Source organism: Lampetra planeri, chromosome 9, assembly GCF_965212315.1.
Source record: "Lampetra planeri chromosome 9, kcLamPlan1.2.h2, whole genome shotgun sequence".
NCBI classification, from domain to species: Eukaryota; Metazoa; Chordata; class Hyperoartia; order Petromyzontiformes; family Petromyzontidae; genus Lampetra; species Lampetra planeri.
Window position 1 is genome coordinate 13951608 of NC_136115.1, and position 20920 is coordinate 13972527.

General features: G+C 53.1%; 1 protein-coding gene across 1 annotated transcript; it reads left to right on the forward strand.

The window, feature by feature from the left end:
• Positions 1–1885: 1885 nt before the first annotated feature.
• Positions 1886–20640, forward strand: LOC144720722 (uncharacterized). Its single transcript, XM_078597711.1, has 6 exons — positions 1886–3280; positions 4615–4734; positions 6223–6329; positions 9332–9412; positions 12297–12452; positions 15812–20640. Exons 1-6 carry the CDS (start codon positions 2532–2534, stop codon positions 18100–18102), a joined length of 3504 nt encoding a protein of 1167 aa, XP_078453837.1. The 5' UTR covers positions 1886–2531; the 3' UTR covers positions 18103–20640.
• Positions 20641–20920: the final 280 nt, after the last annotated feature.

The following is a 20920-nucleotide window of genomic DNA, read 5'->3' on the forward strand; positions in this document are numbered from 1 at the left end:
CCGTATAGTCTCAGATGGCTCTTGGGGCAAGTGCTGTTAGCGAGTAGCACCTGTGAAGGCCGGCACTGTGACACACGAGGGGGTGGGTGGCCAGCTCCACGCCTCGGCCGCCTTTGTCTCCTCAATGGCGATGTTTACACACCGCGCCAGGTACTCATTTGAGGTTGAGCCGACAGCTCTACACTCACACACCCCACTCACCACTCACCACACTCACCACCCCACTCACTACCACACTCACATACCACACTCACCATGCCACTCACCACACTCACACACCCCACTCACCATACTCACCACACTCACACACCACATTCACACACCCCACTCACCACACTCACACACCACACCCACACACCCCACTCACCATACTCACACACCACATACACCACACTCACCACACTTACACACCACACTCACTCACCACACTTACCACACTCACACACCACACCCACACACCCCACTCACCACACTCATCACACTCACCACACTCACACACCCCACTCACCATACTCACACACCACACTCATCACACTCACCACACTCATCACACTCACCACACTCACACACCACACCCACACACCACACTCACCACACTCACACACCACACTCACCACACTCATCACACTCATCACACACCACACCCACACACCCCACCCACACACCCCACTCACCATACTCACACACCACACACACCACACTCACACACCACACTCACCATACTCACACACCACACACACCACACTCATCACACTCACACACCACACTCACACACCTCACTCACCACACTCACCACACTCACACACCACACTCACCACACTCATCACACTCAACACACTCACACACCACACTCACCACACTCACACACCGCACTCACACACCACACTCACCACTCCACTCACCACCCCACTCACCACTCACCTCACTCACCACCACACTCACCACCCTCACCACACTCACTCACCACACTCACTCACCACACTCACTCACCACACTCACACACCACCCCACTCACCACTCACCACACTCACACACCGCACTCACCACCCTCACACACCACACTCACCCCACTCACACACCGCACTCACTCACCACACTCACCACACCCCACACACCACACTCACACACCACACCCCACACACCACACTCACACACCACACTGCAGGTCTAAACCGCTCAGCATCTCCCCTCGTGCTGGGCGGCCTGTGCCCGTGGCCGTGGCCCGTGGCCCGTGCTCCGGCACTGTGGAGGCAGCAGCGAGGGTTGGTGGATCGCACACAGATGGGCTGCGACACTCCCTTCCTGTGGGCGTCGAGGAGGAGCCGTGCCCCTGGCTCGCCAGGACAATGCAGCACAGCAACAAATATAGACTCCACCTGTTCTGTCGGGATGTGATCGAGTGTTTCCCCATCGCACGCGTGCGTTTCATCCGGGTGCTGCGGTTTCCTCCCACATGTAAAAAAAACCCCATAATTAATCGTCCGATAAGACCTTCATCCCTAGAGCACCGCAGAGTTTGGGAATTGTTGGGAATTGTTGGCTGCCTTGCTGCTGGTCTGCGGTTCCTTCTCTCGCCTCTGAGTCGTTCTCTCTCTGTCTCTCCGAGAGCGAACGAATACTGCGCGGCGTGTTAGAAGTTGAAACTATTATCACTACTACTGCTACTCCCGCCGCTGCACCTTGGAATTCCCTGCCATCGTTAACCCCACCCCACCACCACCAAGTTCTACAAACAACCTTGGCTCAATTCAAGAGACGTGTCAACTCTCATCTTAACATCAGAGAGTGCTGTTTGTTGCTGGCCCGCCTCGATGCGCTCAGCGACCGTGGCGTTTCGGCTGCTCGCGCCGTGGGGCTGAGGAAACCGAGCTTCGCGGGTGCGGGGGATTCGTTTCCCTGCGTCTCAAGTTCCTTCCTGGCGGCTCAGCCGACACTGCCCCTCCAACTCACCTCGTCACCCCCCACCACACTCCCCTCTCCAAGTCTCCACCCCCCACACACCCACCGAGCTTCTTAAAATAATAATAAAAAATAACAATTGTATTAGGGGGCAGCTGTTTTAAGGGAAGGCGAGCGGAACGCAGCGCCCACAAAGCAGAGGGAGTGGCGAGCAGACAGGGCTGAGTGGCCGAGGTAGCACGGCACGGCATCCCGATGGAGCGATCACGGAGCGGAGCTGCGGAGAGACGCTGCGTCTGATCTCGCTTCCCGTGTGGAACGTGGCGAGTGCGCCGCTCGATTCGTGCCCGAGGAGAGGGACAGACAACCGCACCGCTGGTCGTGACGTCCTCTCGAGTCGCGACGTAGAATTTGCCCCCCAGGGGTCGCGGAATTCGCGGAACCTGCATTTGCGCAAAGCTTCGGAAGCCGCGCGCGGTCCTTCCGTAAAAAAAGAAAAAAAAGCAAACTCAAACTTTACGCAATTCGCCGCAAACTCGCGACCAGGGGCAGCACAGGGAAACGTGCGGCGAGCGTGCGTCTACAAAGAGCAGCGTCTGGGCAGAGCGGAACGCAAAGCGGTCTCTGCCACGATGGTGGCGACGTGTTGGACGCTCTTCTTCTCGCTGGCGTGGTGCGGGGCGCTTGTGGGAGCGCTTTCCTCGAGCCAATCGTCCGCTCGGGCACAGCAGCAACAGCAGCTACAGCAGCAACAGCAGCAGCTACAGCAGCAACAGCAGCTACAGCAGCAACAGCAGCAGCTACAGCAGCAACAACAGCTACAGCAGCAACAGCAGCAACAGCAGTCTCACAGTGATGCGACTCAGGTTGGACTCGATGCGCGCCTCCCTGTCGCTCACGCCGACTCAAGACAGCGCGGCGGACGCATCACGGGCCGTGCCATAGTCACCCCCGCGCTCCACCACCACCAGCAGCAGCAGCAACAACATCCACATCCTCATCGCGACGAGAATGCGATTCACACGGGGAGGATGGACGGACGCGACTCTTCCACGGGAACGAGTGAGCGAGGTCCACTCACGGGACACGCGCACGACAAGGCGGCGACCGCGGTGTCACAAACCCAGCAACAGCAACAACATGGCCAGCAGCAGCAGCCCCATCGACAGCCGCTCCACCATCTCATTCATCGTCACCATCAGCAGCGGCAGCGACAGAGAGAGACGGAGACTCCAGGGGGAACCGCTGCTGCTGCGGCTGGAGAGGCGGGCGGAGGGGTGCGGTCGCCCGGGACCGTTTGGGAGGCATCGGGGTTGGTGCAAGAGGAGGGAGGCTCCACGCGGACGTCTCGACAGACGCGCAACTCCGCGTCGAGAGGGCGGTAAGCGGCTTGGAGACACGGTCCACTCAAAGACAAAGACCCCCCCCCCCCCTGGGTAGCCTTACTAGACCTGTTGGGGCAAGTGCTGTTAACGAGCACCTATGAAGGCCGGCACGGCACACGAGGGGGTGGGTGGCCAGCATCCCACCCGCGGCCGCATTTGTCTCCCGAGTGGCGATGTTTACACACCGCACCAGTTTATCTGAACCACATGAGCGGTTCAGATAATCTTAACCGGTGTTGGCCGTGAGCCTGGATCGACCTCGAGTCGCCGGGTTCGTAGCACAGCGCGCTAACTGCTGCGCCACCGTTCCCCACTCAGCACACACACAGACACACACACACCTCCACTGTTAGACATGTCCACGCACAACCCTTTTGTCGATCCACTGCAAGATGAAGGCTTCCCCGCAGACAACTTATGTTTTGACGGCACTTTTTCACACCCGTGAAGGCGGGACACAAGCACGTGGATATCATAGAACTACTGCCCGCGTGAAATCACCGCCATCTACTGCCACTCAGAAATAAATAAATAAAGAAGCCCATTAGTGAGTCTCAAGACTGTTTTCAGGAGGGTCCTGCAACCGGGGGGGGGTGTTTGTCAAAATGTCTTCACGATCATGAGCGTCGCGCAATTGCGAGAGGCGAGTCAGAGTAGAACCCGGCAGAAACCCCGACGTGCGTTACGATTGGAACAACGATCACAAGGGCCCCTACAGGCGGGTTTCGCGAACCCGCTCGCCGTCCTGCCACCTCGCTGCTGCCGGTGGTGTGTGGGGTGGGGGGTTACTGCCAGTGCGGTGCAGCAGCTGCGGAATCTGGCCGAGGGTGGGGACGCTCTGGCGAGGGGGTGCGGCGGTGGCGGTGGTGGTGGTGGTGATGACATCAACGGCTTTGACCACAATAACTTGTTGATTCCTGACCTCGCTGTCCCACTCTTGGCAGCAGCCCAAGCCGGGGTGGAGAATCGCCGTCTCGCACCGATCCCTGCGCGATCCACCAACCCTCGCGCCTCGAACAAGCGCCGTTTCACAGAGCGCGCGTGTGTGTGTCTGTATGTTGAACTTCTTTCGCACCGTACGTAGCCAACCGTGCTAATCGGAGGTGCGAGCGCCAGGCGAGGCAGCCGATCGGTGACGATTATCTTCACCGGCCCGAGATCAACTCAGCCTCAAAATGCGTACCGGGCGTAGCGCTGTCTACCCATCCCCTCGTGTGCCGCGCCGGCCTTCAGTAGCTGCCGCGACTCGCTAACAGCACCCGCCCCCAATACCAGTCTGTTGATGCTACACGGTGTGTGTGTGGGTGGGTATCGCTCTGTGTGCGCGCAGGAACTGGTGCGCCTACGTGCGGACCCGGCTCTCGCCCACGGCGCTCGCCGACGGCAGCGAGACGTACGTGGGCAAGGCGAGTCAGCAGTGCCCCTGGACGTACGGAGTGTGCGGCATCGTGTGAGTTGCATCACCCTCCGCCTTGCCACGTGCGGTGAATCGACCCCCGTGTTGAATTCAGTTCGCGCGAGCTACGTGCACGGTTCACCACTCGTGTCCACCCGTTGTGTACTGCGTAATGAGGGCGGCGCGGTGGGGAGATGTTAACTACCTCGCCTGGTATACAGGAGGTCGTGGGTTCGATCCCGATACTGACGCCTGTTGTGTATTTGGAGTCTGCGTGTGCTCTCTCCCCCCGTGGTCGCGTGGATTTTTCTCCGGGTCCTCCAGTTTTCCCCTCCACATGTTTAGAATCGATATGGGTTTAGAGTATTTGGCTGCTCCAGATTTCCACGTGATGATAAGCCACTTCGTTGAGCTATCATTTGTGGCCAGGCCGCTTCTGAAAAATAGTTAAATAGCTCAGTGGGCCTTACCTGGTAAAATAAAATAAAAAAGTAGTTTTAGTGTATAGTTTGTATGCCATTTTCTTCTTCTAAACATGGTACAGCTCTCCACTGCCCATCGACAGAGCCAATCTGTGCAAGTTGTGTCACGTCATGGGCAAATGCCCCATTTGAGATTTGGGTTATCAGCAACACAAACCGGAGAAGGAGGTAATGTTGAATAGCTCGAGTTAAACATTCCCTATTTGTGTACGACGTTTCGCTGGAGACCATCACGACGTGTTAAAAAATAAACCATCAGCTCTCGTAGGTCGCCGCTGTTGTGTTGCACGCGGCTGAGCTCATCGGCTCCATTCTCCGTGGTGGCGGTGGCGGTCGCGTCGCCCCTCCTCGGCTGTCGTTCCGCCACCAGCCTCGTCCGACGGACACGGCGACTTCTAGCGGCCAATCTGACCACGGTCCGAGTTCGCTCGCTTTGTCGGCACGGGATGTGCGGCGCTTGCCGGGAGTGCACGCGTAGCCGCGAGCGATGATTTACACAAGGGAATCGTGTTCACGATGTCAGAGTATTGTGAGTGAGACAAAACAAAGATCCCCTCCCCTATAGCCTTAACAGACTGTTGGGGCAGATGCCGTTAGCGAGCACCTATGAAGGCTGCAACGGCACACGAGGGGGTAGGTGGCCAGCACCACGCCCGACCGCCTTTGTCTCTACACTACCACATACACACATACACTCGCGAAAAGAGGGAATTTATGCACGTGTTGTGTACACGTCTGTGAATCACAACGTAAAGAAACCAGGTTGACTTGATGGCCCAACATTCCCCAATTCGTTCGGGCAGTCAGTCGCCTTCTTATCACTCTTCTATCGCGACTACAATGCTTACTGTTGCCGTGAACTTCACCCCTTCATTCCTCCTGCACCACCCATTTGAGAGGACTCGGCTCTACCAGCTTGACTGTTGTTTAATCTCATGCACCCCGTGTTCAACCACCACCATCGCCGCCACCACCACCGCCGCCACACTGCTCGACTTTGGGGCTCCCTTCCCATCGTTTATTGCTTATCCCCCCACCCCTGCCCCCCGGCTTGTTGCAGGTACCGCGTGATGCAGCGGCCGGCATACCGCGTCAAGCACCTCATCGTCACCTCCCTCGAGTGGCGCTGCTGCCCGGGACACGACGGAACCAACTGCGAACCCAAAGGTGGGGAAGCCGCGAGTGGCGTTCCCTGAGCTCATCTCTGATCGAGTTGACGGTGGAAATCCCAACGTTATTATTGATGCGGGGGACCAGATGTGTTATATATATATCATATCCTGTACATCCTGTCATACATACGGGAAATCACTGTTGACTTCTAAACAAAGTGACACTCAATCGACCCCACGGCAATGATGGCCGAGTAAAAACCCTGACCATGATTTGAACTCGTGAACCCTTTCGATTGCGAGCCGCTGGCTCAGTGTTCTTCACTACACTTCAGAGGAGGGGCCCACATTGGCCGATGAGACATCAGCAGTGTGAGGGCCGCCACACCTTTGAGACCATTGTTGTGTTTGACAGCAGCACGATGATGATGATGATGGGGGGTGTTGTCACGTGTCGTGTGTTGTCGGGGGCCACACGTCAGGGCCGCACTGAAGGCTCCCAGAGGTTGCCAGTGGCCCGCGAGCCTTGCAAAGAAGAACACTGCTCTAGCTCTACCGCTGGGCCTTTTGGTCTGTTACACTCGTCTCACATGTTATATACAATATACACATATATACATACACACGTCAATGTAATTATACATCCTCACTGAGTCTCAAGACTATTTTTAAGTAGGGTAATTGCTACATTGCGGTTTTTGGCCAATGCCATCATTCAATGTTGTGTATGTGGGATGATGCAGAGAGACACTGAGTTTATTATCTCAGCTGCTAAGGCCCCAACTGAGCTAAGCGTCTCTGTTACAAGGGCGCCCACAGCCCAGGACCGTCGGTAGTGGCGGCAGTTACAGGACACTGCGGTTACACAGAGTTACATACAGATCCATAGAGTTACACAGAGATCCATAGAGTTACACAGAGATCCATAGAGTTACACAGAGCTCCATAGAGTTACAAAGAGATACATAGAGTTACACAGAGATACATAGAGTTACACAGAGCTCCATAGAGTTACATAGAGTTACACAGAGACCCTTAGAGTTACACAGATATCCATAGAGTTACACAGAGATACATAGAATTACACAGAGATCCACAGAGTTACATTGAGATCCATAGAGTTACACAGAGATCCACAGAGTTACACAGCGATCCACAGAGTTACACAGAGACCCTTAGAGTTACACAGTGTTACATAGAGTTACACAGAGATCCATAGTTACACAGAGATCCATAGTTGCACAGAGATCCATAGTTACATAGAGATCCATAGGGTTAGATAGACAGCCATAGAGTTACACAGAGATCCATAGAGTTAGATTGAGATCCATATGGTTACAGAGATCCATCGAGTTACATTGATATCCATAGTTACACAGAAATCCATAGAGTTACACAGATCCATATAGTTACATAGAGATCCATAAAGTTACATTGATATCCATAGAGTTACACATACATCCATAGAGTAACACGGATCCATAGACATAGAGATCCATAGTTATAAAGAGATCCATAGAGTTACATAGAGTAACACAGAGATCCATAGAGGTGCATACAGATACATAGAGTTGCATAGCGAGTCATGGGTTGCATTGCATGGAGGTCCATATCCCTGTAGTTACGTGGCCACTGAGTTTATTATCTCAGCTGCTAAGGCCCCACTGAGCTAAGCGGCTCTGTTGCGAGGGCGGCCACAGGCCCCAACCTTCGGCAGGGCCGCATGCTCCACTAGGCTACAGCAGCCACTGTGCATGGGGCCTGCGAAAACGAAAGGTCCCTGCGATAAAAAAAAAGTGTGAGCGTGTTTTTTCGTTGGTTAGTTCGTTTCTCAATCCACTTGTCCCAGTGAGGCTCGCGGCGACAGCGTTTTTGTTCGTTTGTATGATAAAAAATTTATATAATCAAGAGATAAATATATGAAAATAAATGTTTTGCAATTTACAGCTTTCGTGACTGCATGGATTCATATTCTTGGTTCTTTCGGTAAAGTCACGTAGAAGGGACATAATAAAATGTTTTATTTTTTATTATTTTATTATTTCCCTTCTACGTGACTTTACCGAAAGAACCAAGAATATATAAATATATTTACATGGCAAATGATGGGCATAGTGTACACGGTGAGACATGTACAACGGAGATGAACTTTTCGAGAATTTTTTTCATTGCAAAATGAGCAACAACATCTTCAAAAAACGCTGTTGTTCGCACAATCTCCTTCTCAACAGCGAGAGGGGAGTGCAAGGGGAAGTCCAGGCGGTGTTGTTGTTGCTCCACGTGAAACGAGCGGAGTGACAGTGGCTGTGGTAACGTGGGCAACATTACCAACGTAGAAAGTTATCCCTGTAGGCCTACGAAACAGAAGTGCCGAGGGCCTACAATAACCTTAATCCGGCCCTAAATTTAGGGTGGGAACGTCCCAAACAACACGATAAACAACAACAACAACTGTTTACTACTATTATGTATATATATTTTTTTATTTTACCAGGTAAGGCCAACTGCTCTTTTTTCAGAAGCGACCTGGCTACAAATGATAGCTCAACGAAGTGGCTTATCATGTGGACATTTATAGCAGACAAATGTTCGAAATGCACGTTGATTCTAAATGTGGAGGGAAAAACCAGAGAAAAATCCACGCTACCACGGGGAGAGAGACACGCAAACTCCAAATATGCAGCAGCAGGCGTCAGGGTCGAGATCGAACCCACGACCTCCTGTAGACCAGGCGAGGTAGTTAACATCTCCTAGCCACCGTGATGATGATGAGAGAGAGAGAAACACGCAAATGCCAAATATACAGCAGGCGTCAGGGTCGGGATCGAACCCACGACCTCCTGCATACCAGGCGAGGTAGTTGACATCTCGCGCACGTGGTGTCCACATTGAAACATTAGTTTCACGAGACGCGGCCTGATGTATTGCAAACACGATCGGTGCTACGGTGATCGCCCGCCTCCCTGTGAAACAGCGCTTTGGAGGCGAGGGTTGGTGGACCAGTTGTGTGGAACGCTGCGGCTCGCCGCACGTGTGCTGTGTGTGTTGTGTACGCAGGGCCGTTTGGGTTTGTGCAGGGCACTCCGCTTGACTCGAAAGATGCCGCCATTCCCTCGTCTCCACTCAACGATGAAAAGAGTGAGTATGTGTGTGTGTGTTTGTAGGTCGACTCAGCCTCAAATGAGTACCGAGTGTGATGTGTAAACATTGCCCCTAGGGAGACAAAGGCGGCCAGGCGTGATGCTGGCCACCCACTCCTACGCAGCACTTGCCCCAAAACGTCTGTTGAGGCTATATGGGGATGGGGGGGGGGGGTTATCTTTGTAGTGACATCTCGAGTTGGATTATCGTGCGTCGTAGTGACGTCCTTCATGGGTTATCGCTAACAGCACTTGCCCCAAAATCTCTCTGAAGGCTACACGGGGATCTGTGTCTTCGTCTAAGGATCGTGGTGGGGGCCACGTAGCCCCCCCCCTCCCCACGGCGCCCTTCGTAGGTGCTCGCGATTAACACTGGCCCAGACAATGTGTCAAGTCTATACGGGGGATCTCTGTACACATATATATTCTAGTTGGTATGTGTTTTAGCCATGTACGTACGGCGATGACGAGATCACTTCGGCAGACGAGAGAATGCGTGGCGCCCCAAATCGGCTCAACCCACAGCATCTGTGGGTAACTTCTAAGCCGGTGACATTTCTCCAGACAGCCCTCATCCATCTCCACGTCGACTCGTGCCCCTGGCACGTGCGCGTGCCCTCGATGCGCACGCGCACGTGCCCCTGGCACGACGTGGAGATGTCACCCTCGCTGAGTGGCAGCTGCTGCTGTTTGTGTGTTGGCTATCATCGCGGGGGAGCGGCGGTGTAGCGGTTAGCGCACCGCGCGACGAACCTGGCCACCCGAGTTCGATTCCTGGCCACGGCCGACACCGGTGACGATGATATGAATCGGTTCTGGGCCTCCCCTAGGTCGACTCGGCCTCAAATTGAGTACCTGGTGCGGTGTGTGAACATCGTCACTGGGGAGACAAAGGTGGCCGGGCGTGGTGCTGGCCACCCACCCCCTCATGTGCCGTGCCGGCCTACACACTGTAGGTGCTACTCGCTAACAGCGTTTTCCCCATCAGTCTCCTGTACGAGGCTATACGGGGGGGGGGCATCTCTGTCCTTGTAGGCTATCATAGCCACTCGGGTCGCTTCATGGTCGTGATGAACAACATTCGTGGCTATTTGTAACTGAACCTTTGCTTGGGCATCCCCAAGGTCGACTCAGCCTAAAACTACCACGGTGATTGAGTGTTAGAGTGCAGGCAGCAGGCACTGCGAGGTTGGTATTTGTCCCAAGGCAGTGCTGGGAGTTCTGTGTTCATATGAGGGCGACCTTTCTCTCCACTGTTGAGGGTAGGGGAGAGAAGATGTTTAGTTTATTTTATTGATTCCGACTGCAATGTGGACCATTGTCTTGGCAGCAAACGGCAATGCACACACGGCAAACGTGTCCCACGTGAAGAACAAACGCTACCACAGGTCAAGCTTGTGTCAAATCACATTCTCGTCTAAATACGTTGATGTCGATTGCATGGACAATCATCCTTTCGACCTCTGGCTGTACGTGGACAAACACGGACAGTGTCTTGTTTCACAATTCACACGCGTTCCAATGTGAGGTGGCTGTACCTGTTAAGTTCAGTCCACAATCGAGGTTTTTTTTGGGTTAGATCACGTAAATATAAACATGTCGTTAACTCACCATCACCCGACACAGCTAATTAGTAATGTTTCTCACGTTACCACTTCATCACACGGGTATATGTATGTATAATTAACTTCTTTCGCACCGTGCGTAGTCAACCGTGTTGGAGTGCAAACCCACATAATTTACATTAGTTCGACGATTCGCTGGTGATTACAATCAACTTCATCAGGCGATTTGCCACGATTAAATGTTGTGGGTTCACTCTCCAACACATTCGTGTGTGCTGAAGGGGTAACTAATTGGCACGTTTAGTTTACGTGACAAACCTTACGAATTGGCTTCGTCGGGTGATTGTGGGTTAACGGAACATTTATATTTACGCGATCTAACAAACAAAAAAGTTCTTATGAATACTGGTCGCGAGACGTCTTCAACTGAAGTTCAGTACAAGTTCTCTCTCTCTCTGGTATAGATTCTTTACACGTGCACTTCAGTCTGGATTTCTTGCCCCTTGCTAGACGGCTCTCTCTGCCAAGTGCTCAAAGAAACGTGGGAACACGTGATCTCCAAGTGCAATGGAGAGACAAGGATGAGGAACAGATGGATCAACAATCAGCCAAAAATCCGTGGCGTCATATTTACTGTAAAAAAAACATTGCTTGGGGAGGACACGTCATAGCTAGAATAGGAACAACGATGGCCAATGGACGAGAATGGTAATGGGTTGTTTGCCAAAGGAGGGAATGCAACCGAGAGGATGAACTACCATAGAGACGAGATCAGCTGACGTGCAGGGAATGCGCTGGATCGTGGCATAGCAAGACCCGCGAGGGATGTCGCCAGAGTGGGGATAACTTCACCCGCCAGTGGATAGACATTGTCTAATTAGATACAATGGTGATATTGCATAAAATAAATAAAAGGGAAATTTTAGAATTTGTGTGTTCGAAATGTTTAGCATACTTCCCAACATTCAGCAAATTGAAATTTGGCATGTGGGTAGCTTCCAGACTGTACACAATGCAAAAAGTATCAAAATAGACTTTTGTATTTGGGGGGGGTGGGGGGCGCAATAATGGATATCTTTTTCACGGCAAGTGAGCGGTGACGTCACATCTGTGATGTCACCCGCATGCGGCAGCGTCACGCGGTGTGCCTGCTGACGTCACGCATCCCCCCCACCCTTCGCTTAGGCCGTGTATTAATCCAAGACAAGAATCCAAGTCTCGGGCGAAGCCGGGTAGTACAGCGAGTATTGCATCAAATAAATGACGACGATGCCATGACGACGACGACGATGATGATGATGATTGCGTTGCCCACAGACCGGCCCGGGCGCCACGACGGCAGCAATAACCTGGAGAAGCACCTGGCACACCTGGCCCAGCTCCAGCGGGACGTGGCCAACGTGTCCGGCGCCCTAGGCGACGTGCGTGGCAGCCTGCGTGCCCTCGAGGATCGCGTAGCCGTGCCCCGGCCCGGTGAGCGGTTGCTGAGTTTTTTTTGTATCCACCCCCCGCTCCTCTCTGTGTGTATGTGTGTACGTTGAACTTCTTTCACACCGTACGTAGTCAAGCGTGCTAATCGGAGGTGCGAGGGACAGGACAATAAACTGAACACCAAAAAGCAGTTTTCTCAAGGAATGAGTATTCAATCCAGATGATTTTAAAGTGGCTATCGCCCAGTGGCTTCCTAATATTCACCAAGGCGGGGCTGGCGAAGGACGTGGATCTGACGTGGCGCCGAACGTTGCACGGCGCAAGGTTCGGCGGTTCGCTGCACGCGTTAGGAGCTTCTTCGGGCAGACATCGAGCCAGACATCGCGAAAAATCTGCAACCACGAAAACCCTGCGACGTAGAATTAGTCCGTTGGCCAGTGACGTATTTTTCTTGTCCATACCTCCCGAGATGGTTAAAAAAGACGTAAGCGGTATCAATTCATATTCTTGTTTCTTTCGGTAAAGTCACGTAGAAGGGAAATAATAAAATAATAAAAATAAAACATAATAAAATAAAATTCTCACGACGTTTCGGCCACAACACAAGCAGCCGTCCTCAAGTGAAGAACAGAGCTGTCGGAAAGACGATGCAAGCGGCGGTGTTCATTGGGACGCTGTTTTTCCGACAGACCTGTTCTTCACCTGAGGACGGCTGCTTGTGTTGTGGCCGAAACGTCGTGAGAATTTTATTGAATGTTTTATTAAAATTATTTTACTATTTCCCTTCTACGTGACTTTACCGAAAGAACCAAGAATATGAATCCCTGCAGTCACGAAAGCTTTAAATCGGTATCAATTCGTTTATTATTTGTCTAGACAGGCAAATTCCGGACACGTTTCAACCTTCTGAGTCTCATCAGTGTCGTATGGCCTGTTAAGCGATTGCTACTGGTTTGCCCGATGTTTCAGGCATGGACCTTACACGAGCACAGTGGAGCTTGTGGGGCGTCAGGTGTTTTAGACAAACGGGGGTCACGGGTCAGGCTTATTGAGCTAGTTAGCTCTTTTTCAGAAGCGACCTGGCTATCACAAATGAAAGTTCAACGAAGTGGCTTATTGCGGGCAAATTTATAGCGGCCAAAAACTCGAAACGCGCGATGTTGATTCTAAATGTGGAGGGAAAAACCGGAAGAACGGAGAAAAATGAACATGACCACGAGGAGAGAAACACTGCAAACTCCAAATATACAGCAGGCATCAGAGTTGGGATCAAACCCACGACTTCCTGTATACCAGGCGAGGTAGTTAACATCTCGCCACAAGCAAAGAACAACGATACACAATGTGGTAAGAGCCTCGATTACTGGACTGGCTTACCAGTGCAGTGCAGTAACGTTGAGTAAACACAACTTAGTGTGGCCCACAGGAGTTAATTGTTCCTTTATGAGCACGCGTCAGGTGGCTCATGGATGCGGTGGACGTATTCCCGACACGGTGAATGCGGGGGGCCCGTGCGGCGGCGGTGGTGGCGAATGTTTACTTTCGTTCGGAATTTGGCAAAATCCGTGGCGGATGTCTCCATCACCGAACCTCGAGGGGGCAAAGGGCCAGAGGGGCGCCACCCGGCCCGTCGCGTCATGCGGTGTGAGCGGCGAACGTGGCCGCGTTCCCGATGCCTCGCCGGGACAACTCCGCTAAATTCCTCCCCGTACTTTAGAGATAACCCCACACACCGCCGTGCACCCTCACCCTGTGACGACTCTACTGATCGAACTGCTTTTTGTGTTTAGTTTGTTGTCCATCGAACAAAGACGGTCACTGCGTCGTGCTCTTCCAGATGCGCTTCTGCGGTCGTTTGGAACGCTCTTCCTTCCGATATTAGGAAGATACTGTAGCTATGCACTTTTCAATCATCTAGATTGAAAACTAATTTCTTTAGAACTCCTTTTTGTGTTTCGTTTGTTGTCGTTCCCCTGCACCTCCGATTGGCGCAGTTGGCTACGTACGGCGCGAAAGAAGTTCAACGTACGTACACATATAACTGAATGGATACAATTTAATTTTGTTTTAGATAACAGTAGCTGAGCACAGGGCCCAAATGCACAAAACTCCAAGCAGCCAGCAACAAACAGCACTGTCGAAGGTGTAATATATCATAATACAACACTTTTTTTGGATCGAGTAAGGCTGAAAGAATTCCGGATTTGAGACGATGTGGAGGGTGCTCCGAAGTGGATCAGTGCGAGTAAAGAAGTGGCAAGATTAGTGTTGTGACCTGCAGTGTTGTGAGTGTGTGGGTGAGGGAATGGGTGAGTGAGTGGATGATTGAGTGAGTGTGTGGGTGAGTGAATGGGTGAGTGAGTGGGTGATTGAGTGAGTGTGTGGGTGAGTGAATGGGTGAGTGAGTGGGTGATTGAGTGAGTGTGTGGGTGAGTGAATGGGTGAGTGAGTGGATGATTGAGTGAGTGTGTGGGTGAGTGAATGGGTGAGTGAGTGGGTGATTGAGTGAGTGTGTGGGTGAGTGAATGGGTGAGTGAGTGGATGATTGAGTGAGTGTGTGGGTGAGTGAATGGGTGAGTGAGTGGATGATTGAGTGAGTGTGTGGGAGAGTGAATGGGTGAGTGAGTGGATGATTGAGTGTGTGGGTGAGTGAATGGGTGAGTGAGTGAGTGGGTGATTGAGTGAGTGTGTGATTGAGTGAGTGTTTGGGTGAGTGAATGGGTGAGTGAGTAGATGATTGAGTGAGTGTGTGGGTGAGTGAATGGGTGAGTGAGTGGGTGATTGAGTGAGTTGTTGGGACTTGCAGTGTGGTGTATGAACACAGGGTGAATGAGACAAATCTGTTAGACTTTAACATGGGCGAAGTAATGACTGAGAGTTATGGGGCCAGTTGCTACAATAGTAGCGATAGAAGAATGACACGGAGGCAGCTGACCACTTCGTGGAACGAGGCATCAATCAGTGAGTACTGAATTTCATTCAACCTAACTGCTTTGGTAAATATTTTCTCCAGGTCCTCCGGGTTTTCCCTCCATATTCATAAATATGCATTTAGAGTCTGTATGTATGCATGTTAAACTTCTTTCGCACTGTAGGTAGCCAACCCCACTAATTGGAGGTGCAATTTGGCTGCAAATAACTCCGCTAATCGGAGAATATTTGGCTGCTCTACATTTTCACGTGATGAGCCACTCCGTTGAGCTATCATTTGTGGCCAGGTCGCTTCTCAAAAAGCGCTACATAGCTCAGTGTTCCTTACCTGGTAAAAAAATTAATAATGAATAATAATAAGGTAGCGTGCACTGTGGAGGGGGGGCGTGGGGACTGAAGGGAGACTCAACGAGTCGCCAATCGCCGTGCCGCTCTCGCCCCGCTCACCCTTCGTTCGCACCCCGACGCAGACGCCACCTCCAACAGGATCTCCGAGGACGACGTGACGGAGCTGGTGAAGAAGCTGGTCCAGCAGCAGATGGGTGAGCTTCACCAGGCCCTGTACGAGCCCGTGCGCCGAATCGCCTCCACCGTGGCAGGTCTGGCCAAGGACGTGGAGCTGAGCCGGCGCGACGCCGCGGCGCTCAACGGCAGCGTGGCCGACGCGGCGAGGGCGTGCGGGGAGGCGCGTCTCCTGGCGCGGAGCAACGCGCACTCCATCGCGGAGCTGGCGAGCTCCGAGCTCCGCGTGGGGAGCCAGAGCCGGCCCCCGGGCGCGATTGGGAACGACGGAGCCACGGAGGAGGACAGGGACGAGGAGAAGGGCGAGGACGCGGCCGAGCGCGTTCGGGAGGAGCTCGAGCGGCTGCGGCACAGCGTGCTGTCGGACTTCTCCCGGCTGCTCGGGGATCTCCGCGAGGACGTCCGCGGCCGCATGGACGCCCTTGACGCGTCCGTGGCGGACGCGGAGCGGCGGCAGCAGCAGCAGCAGGCGGAGCTGCAGAAGCTCCTCGACGCGACGCCGCCACCCCCGCCGGCGTCGCCCCCGACGGCGGGGCCCGGCCACGCGGCGCCTATGGGAGATTGGCACGGCGTGAGGGAGACGATGGCCATCCACGCGGCGCTCATCAACGACACGAGCGAGCGCGTGTGGCAGCTCGCGCAGCTGCTGCAGCGGCGGCGGCAGGAGGAGGTGTGCGGGACGCCGTGCGCGCTGCTCGTGGCGTCGGCGCGGGACGCACAGCGGCTGGCCCACGGCGCTCGCGATGCGGAGGAGAGGCTCGACGGCCTGGAGTGGCTGCTGCGCGCGAACCTGTCATCCGCCGAGGAGGGGCTGCGGCAAGCGACGGGCGCCGTGCGGGACCTGTACAGGGAGACCGGGGAGCTGCGCCTGGCCCTGGGCAAGCTCCAGCAGGAGCAGCAGCAGGAGCAGCAGTGGGGGCGGGAGTCGAACACGGACGCGCCACGCGCTCGGGCCGACACGCCGGACCCGGACATGCGGCCTTCTCCCGGGGACTCGGACGAACACCTCGACGCTTCCTCCTCTTCGTCCACCCTGGACGAGTTGGCGGGCGACGTCGCCGCCCTCAAGCTCTCTCACGACGACCTCCTCGCCCTCGTCCACCAAAAGTCGCGGGCGCAGGCGCTGCACACGCAGGAATTGCTCGACGCGCTGGCAGCGCGCGTGGAGGGCGGCGCGCGGGAGGCCGGCGCCCGCTTGGACGCTCTGGCGGCACGCAAGGAGGCGACGGCGCACGACCACGACAAGCTCGTGCGCCACGTGGAGCGCCTCTACAACTCCAGCGTGGACACCCTGCTGCACGTGAGCAGCCTTGGCCAGCGCCTCGACGACCTCAACAGTTCGTTCAACACGCTGCTGGAGGACACGCTGCGCCACACGCTGGTGCTTGAGGCCATGGGGGCTTTCGACGAGTCCGATTACGACGACGACGATGACGACGACGACGACGACGGCGACGATGGATATGGAACTCCCAAACGAAGCATCAACCTCCTGGAGCTCAACAAAGGTGTGCTGGCCGCCTCGGACTCGGCGCACCGCAATGGCAAGGCGCTGGACCAGATGATCACGCAGGTGCGCAACCTCAAGCAGCAGCTGGACGACAGGGTGGCCAACCTGGAGCGGCGCTTCCTGAGCGGCGGGGCAGGAGGCGTCGGAGGCTCCGGCGGAGACGGGGACGGTTCGGGAGACGCGGCCAGAGACGGATCCCTCGGGGTGGAGGTCGCGAGGCTGCGCGACCTCGAGGTGGCCGCCAGGGAGTCGCGGCAACAGCGGCGCTTCCTCGAGGAGAAGCTACGGGACCTGGAGAGCAGCTGCTGCGGCGGCGGCGGCGGAGACTCGTCCTCTTCCATCACCATCGGAGACGTCCTGGAAGAGTTCAGGCAGGAGGTGGAGCGCAACATCACGTCGGTGCGCCTCACGCTGGAGGCCATCCCGCTGGATGAGGTGCGCCGTGAGCTGATTGCCGAGGTGAGCGAGCGGGTGAACGCCGCCCTCCTCGACGCAAGGCAGGGGAAGGGCGCTGGCCGACGCCGCCAGCGCAAGAAGGGAAAGGGCCCCGGACGCGGGTCGGGTGCCGGCGGGAGCCACGACGACGACGACGAGGCCGATGATGATGCTGGTGGTGACGGTGGTGGTGGTGGCGGCGAGGATTTTGGTGGAGCGGCGGTGTACAGGGAGCTGGCGGGAGACGCGGATGCGGAGAGCCACCTGGAGAGGAGGAAGCGCAGGGGCGCGTGAGCGAGCCCAGAGGGTGGCGCCAACTCAGGCAGCACGACCCAGAAGCAAAACACCAGCGGCTCTTCTCTTGTAGCTCCACGCCCGGCCCTGCCGGTGTGCCGGACCATCCCACGCCAGCTTGAAGCTTTTTTGTATCAGTCATCTCCTGCGTCGTGTCCACTGACTGTGGTGGACTCGTATTGTTTATACGACCCTTCTGAAATGATAAATACAAATCCAACACATTTGCGGAAAGAATTCCTTTGACATATAAAATAAAAAATCATCTAAGAAAGACGGGTTTTTAAATTGGATTTTAATAATGAATGAGATAGAAAAAAAGTTATTTTAAAGTTGCTTTCGGGAGCATCGCAAATTATAGTTTTGTGTCATCGCTGGAATGTGACTGCCATTCCCTTCCTTTTACAAATCATCCGGTGCTGCTTCTGTTGCGTTGCGAGTGGTGCACAAGCATAAACAACATTCATCAATAACACTGCGGCCTTAAAATAAAAAAATAATTGATAGGTTCCATTCCGGGCAATTGACCTTCTTCATAGCATATAGAAAAAGTAAAAATAAACTTTTTTTTTTACCAGGTAAGGCCCACTGAGCTATAAAGCTCTATTTCAGAAGGCACCTGCCCACAAATGATAGATCAACGAAGTGGCTTATCACGTGGAAATTTATAGCAGCCAAATACTCTAAACGCACATTGATTCAAAATGTGGAGTGAAAAAGGACCCAGAGAAAATTCCACGAGACCACCAGAACATGCAAACTCCAAATATACAGCAGGTGTCAGGGTCGAGATCGAATCCACAACCTCCTGCATACCAGGCGAGGTAGCTAACATCTCGCCAACGTGGTCGCGAGATGCCAGAGAGAGAGAGGGTAATTACGGTTTCAGAGTGCACTTAACACCATGGGACCTGAAAAGAATTAAATTTTGTATTTGTTTTCTAACGACCTGTGTTTGAATTGGCATGTGAATAGTTAGACAAACAGTGCTATTGAGTTGTACCAGTTAAACCCCTTCGAAAATACGGGAAGCTTGCTACGGCGCTGCTTACGGAAGCCAAGGGGTGCCCAGCACAGGCGTGAAAGTGGTTACCAGTGGTTACCAGATAAGAGCTGTTGGTGTATATGTTGAACTTTTTTCGCACCGTACGCAGCCGACCAAACTCATCGGAGGTGTGGAGGAAGGCTTCCTCATGTCGGAAGGAAGAGCGTTCCTGACGACCACAGCAGCGCATCTGAAAGCGAGCGATGCGGTAACCATCTTTGTCTGATAACTAGCCAAAGGCCGCCGGCTGAGAGGCTGACCGGAGTGCGTGTGATGGTTCATGCTCCTTGACGAGATCAGCGAGGTGTTGTGGTTCATTTATGACAAGCGCATTGTGTGTCATGAGCGCAACCTTCGTGTTTAATTTACGGAAGAACCGGGACCGCAACTTTTACCCGAGATCGGCGCGGGATGACCGTATTTTACGCGGACAACGGTGTGGTGCTGTATGGAGAAGGGTGGGTCGGGGGCCGCGAGGCCTCGTCATCACACGCTCTCATTAGAATCCAGCAGAGAATAAAGCAAGCTTTGAGAATTCATCAACACACGCCCTCATTAGAATCCAGCGGGGAATAAAGTAAGCTTGAGAATACCAATGTGATTGTCATGTATTTTTTAAAAAAGTCAATGTTATTTTTCTTCTAATTTTTGTTTAATATATATAATGGAAGCGAACACCGTGAAGTATTGTATAGCTAAATATAGCCTTAAGTGTGAACATATACCTCGTGTGCTAACGTTAAGCTCTTTTAATTGCCAAATACTGCATGGCCGATGTAATTCATAATAAGTATTCGGTGTCAGACCGTGTGGGTGCAAACTCGATTCGAGTTGTGTGCACCCTCCACCACCGTCCGACAAATCTAGTTGTCACCTGAAAAAAAATGTGCGGAATAGTTTTTGTTCTTCAACTATTCACATGCCTATTTTAAAAAATTGCTAATCAGGAAAATTTTTAAAACGTAGCTCTCATGAGTCCCCATGGTGTTCAGTGCAGTATCCAACCCTCATGAACTCTCTCTCACCTCTCCATGTGCGGTGAAATAGGGCCATTGCCTGAAACGTTGCCGATCATGTGTTTTTTCTTTTAAGGCCACAATGTCTGTTGTTGTAACTTCATGACCCACCCCTAGTGGACATCTGTGAAAAAGAGCCTCATTGCTCGCATTTCTCCAGGGTGAGTCAAGATTCTGATTCTGTTATTGACTAATCGGTTGATTTTTTTTTTCCTTTGAAATTCAAACCCAAACTCAATTGGCACATTTGTCCAGGTGATAACTGGATATGTTCGGCTGTGTCTGATCGACTTTGCGCCAACGCGATCGAACCCAAAACACTCGTCACGAATCTTGATGTCGGTCGTGAACGCCTACACTGTGCGTATGAAATTGTCTCATGTACATTTGTCCGAATATTGTTGTTATTTGTTGCATCGTGTGTACACGCGTGTTTTACCACGAGTGTTTCCCTAATAAATCCGAGTTGCACCGTCATTTCTGAACACGTGGACTTGCAGCTGAAGTGCGGGCGCGTTGCTTCGTTGATGCCCGAGATGCAGTTGAACACAGTGCTTTTAAAAACTTACTTCCTTAAGCAAATTTATCATGTATTTATTCACGCATGTTGAACTTCTTTCGCACCATATGTCGTCAACCGTGCTAATCGGAGCTAAGTGTGTGGGATTAAGGCGATGCAAATTGTATTAATAATAATATGACGACGTATTTGCATAAACGATGTAAAAGGGGGGAGACTAAATGGGGGTTATTGCCG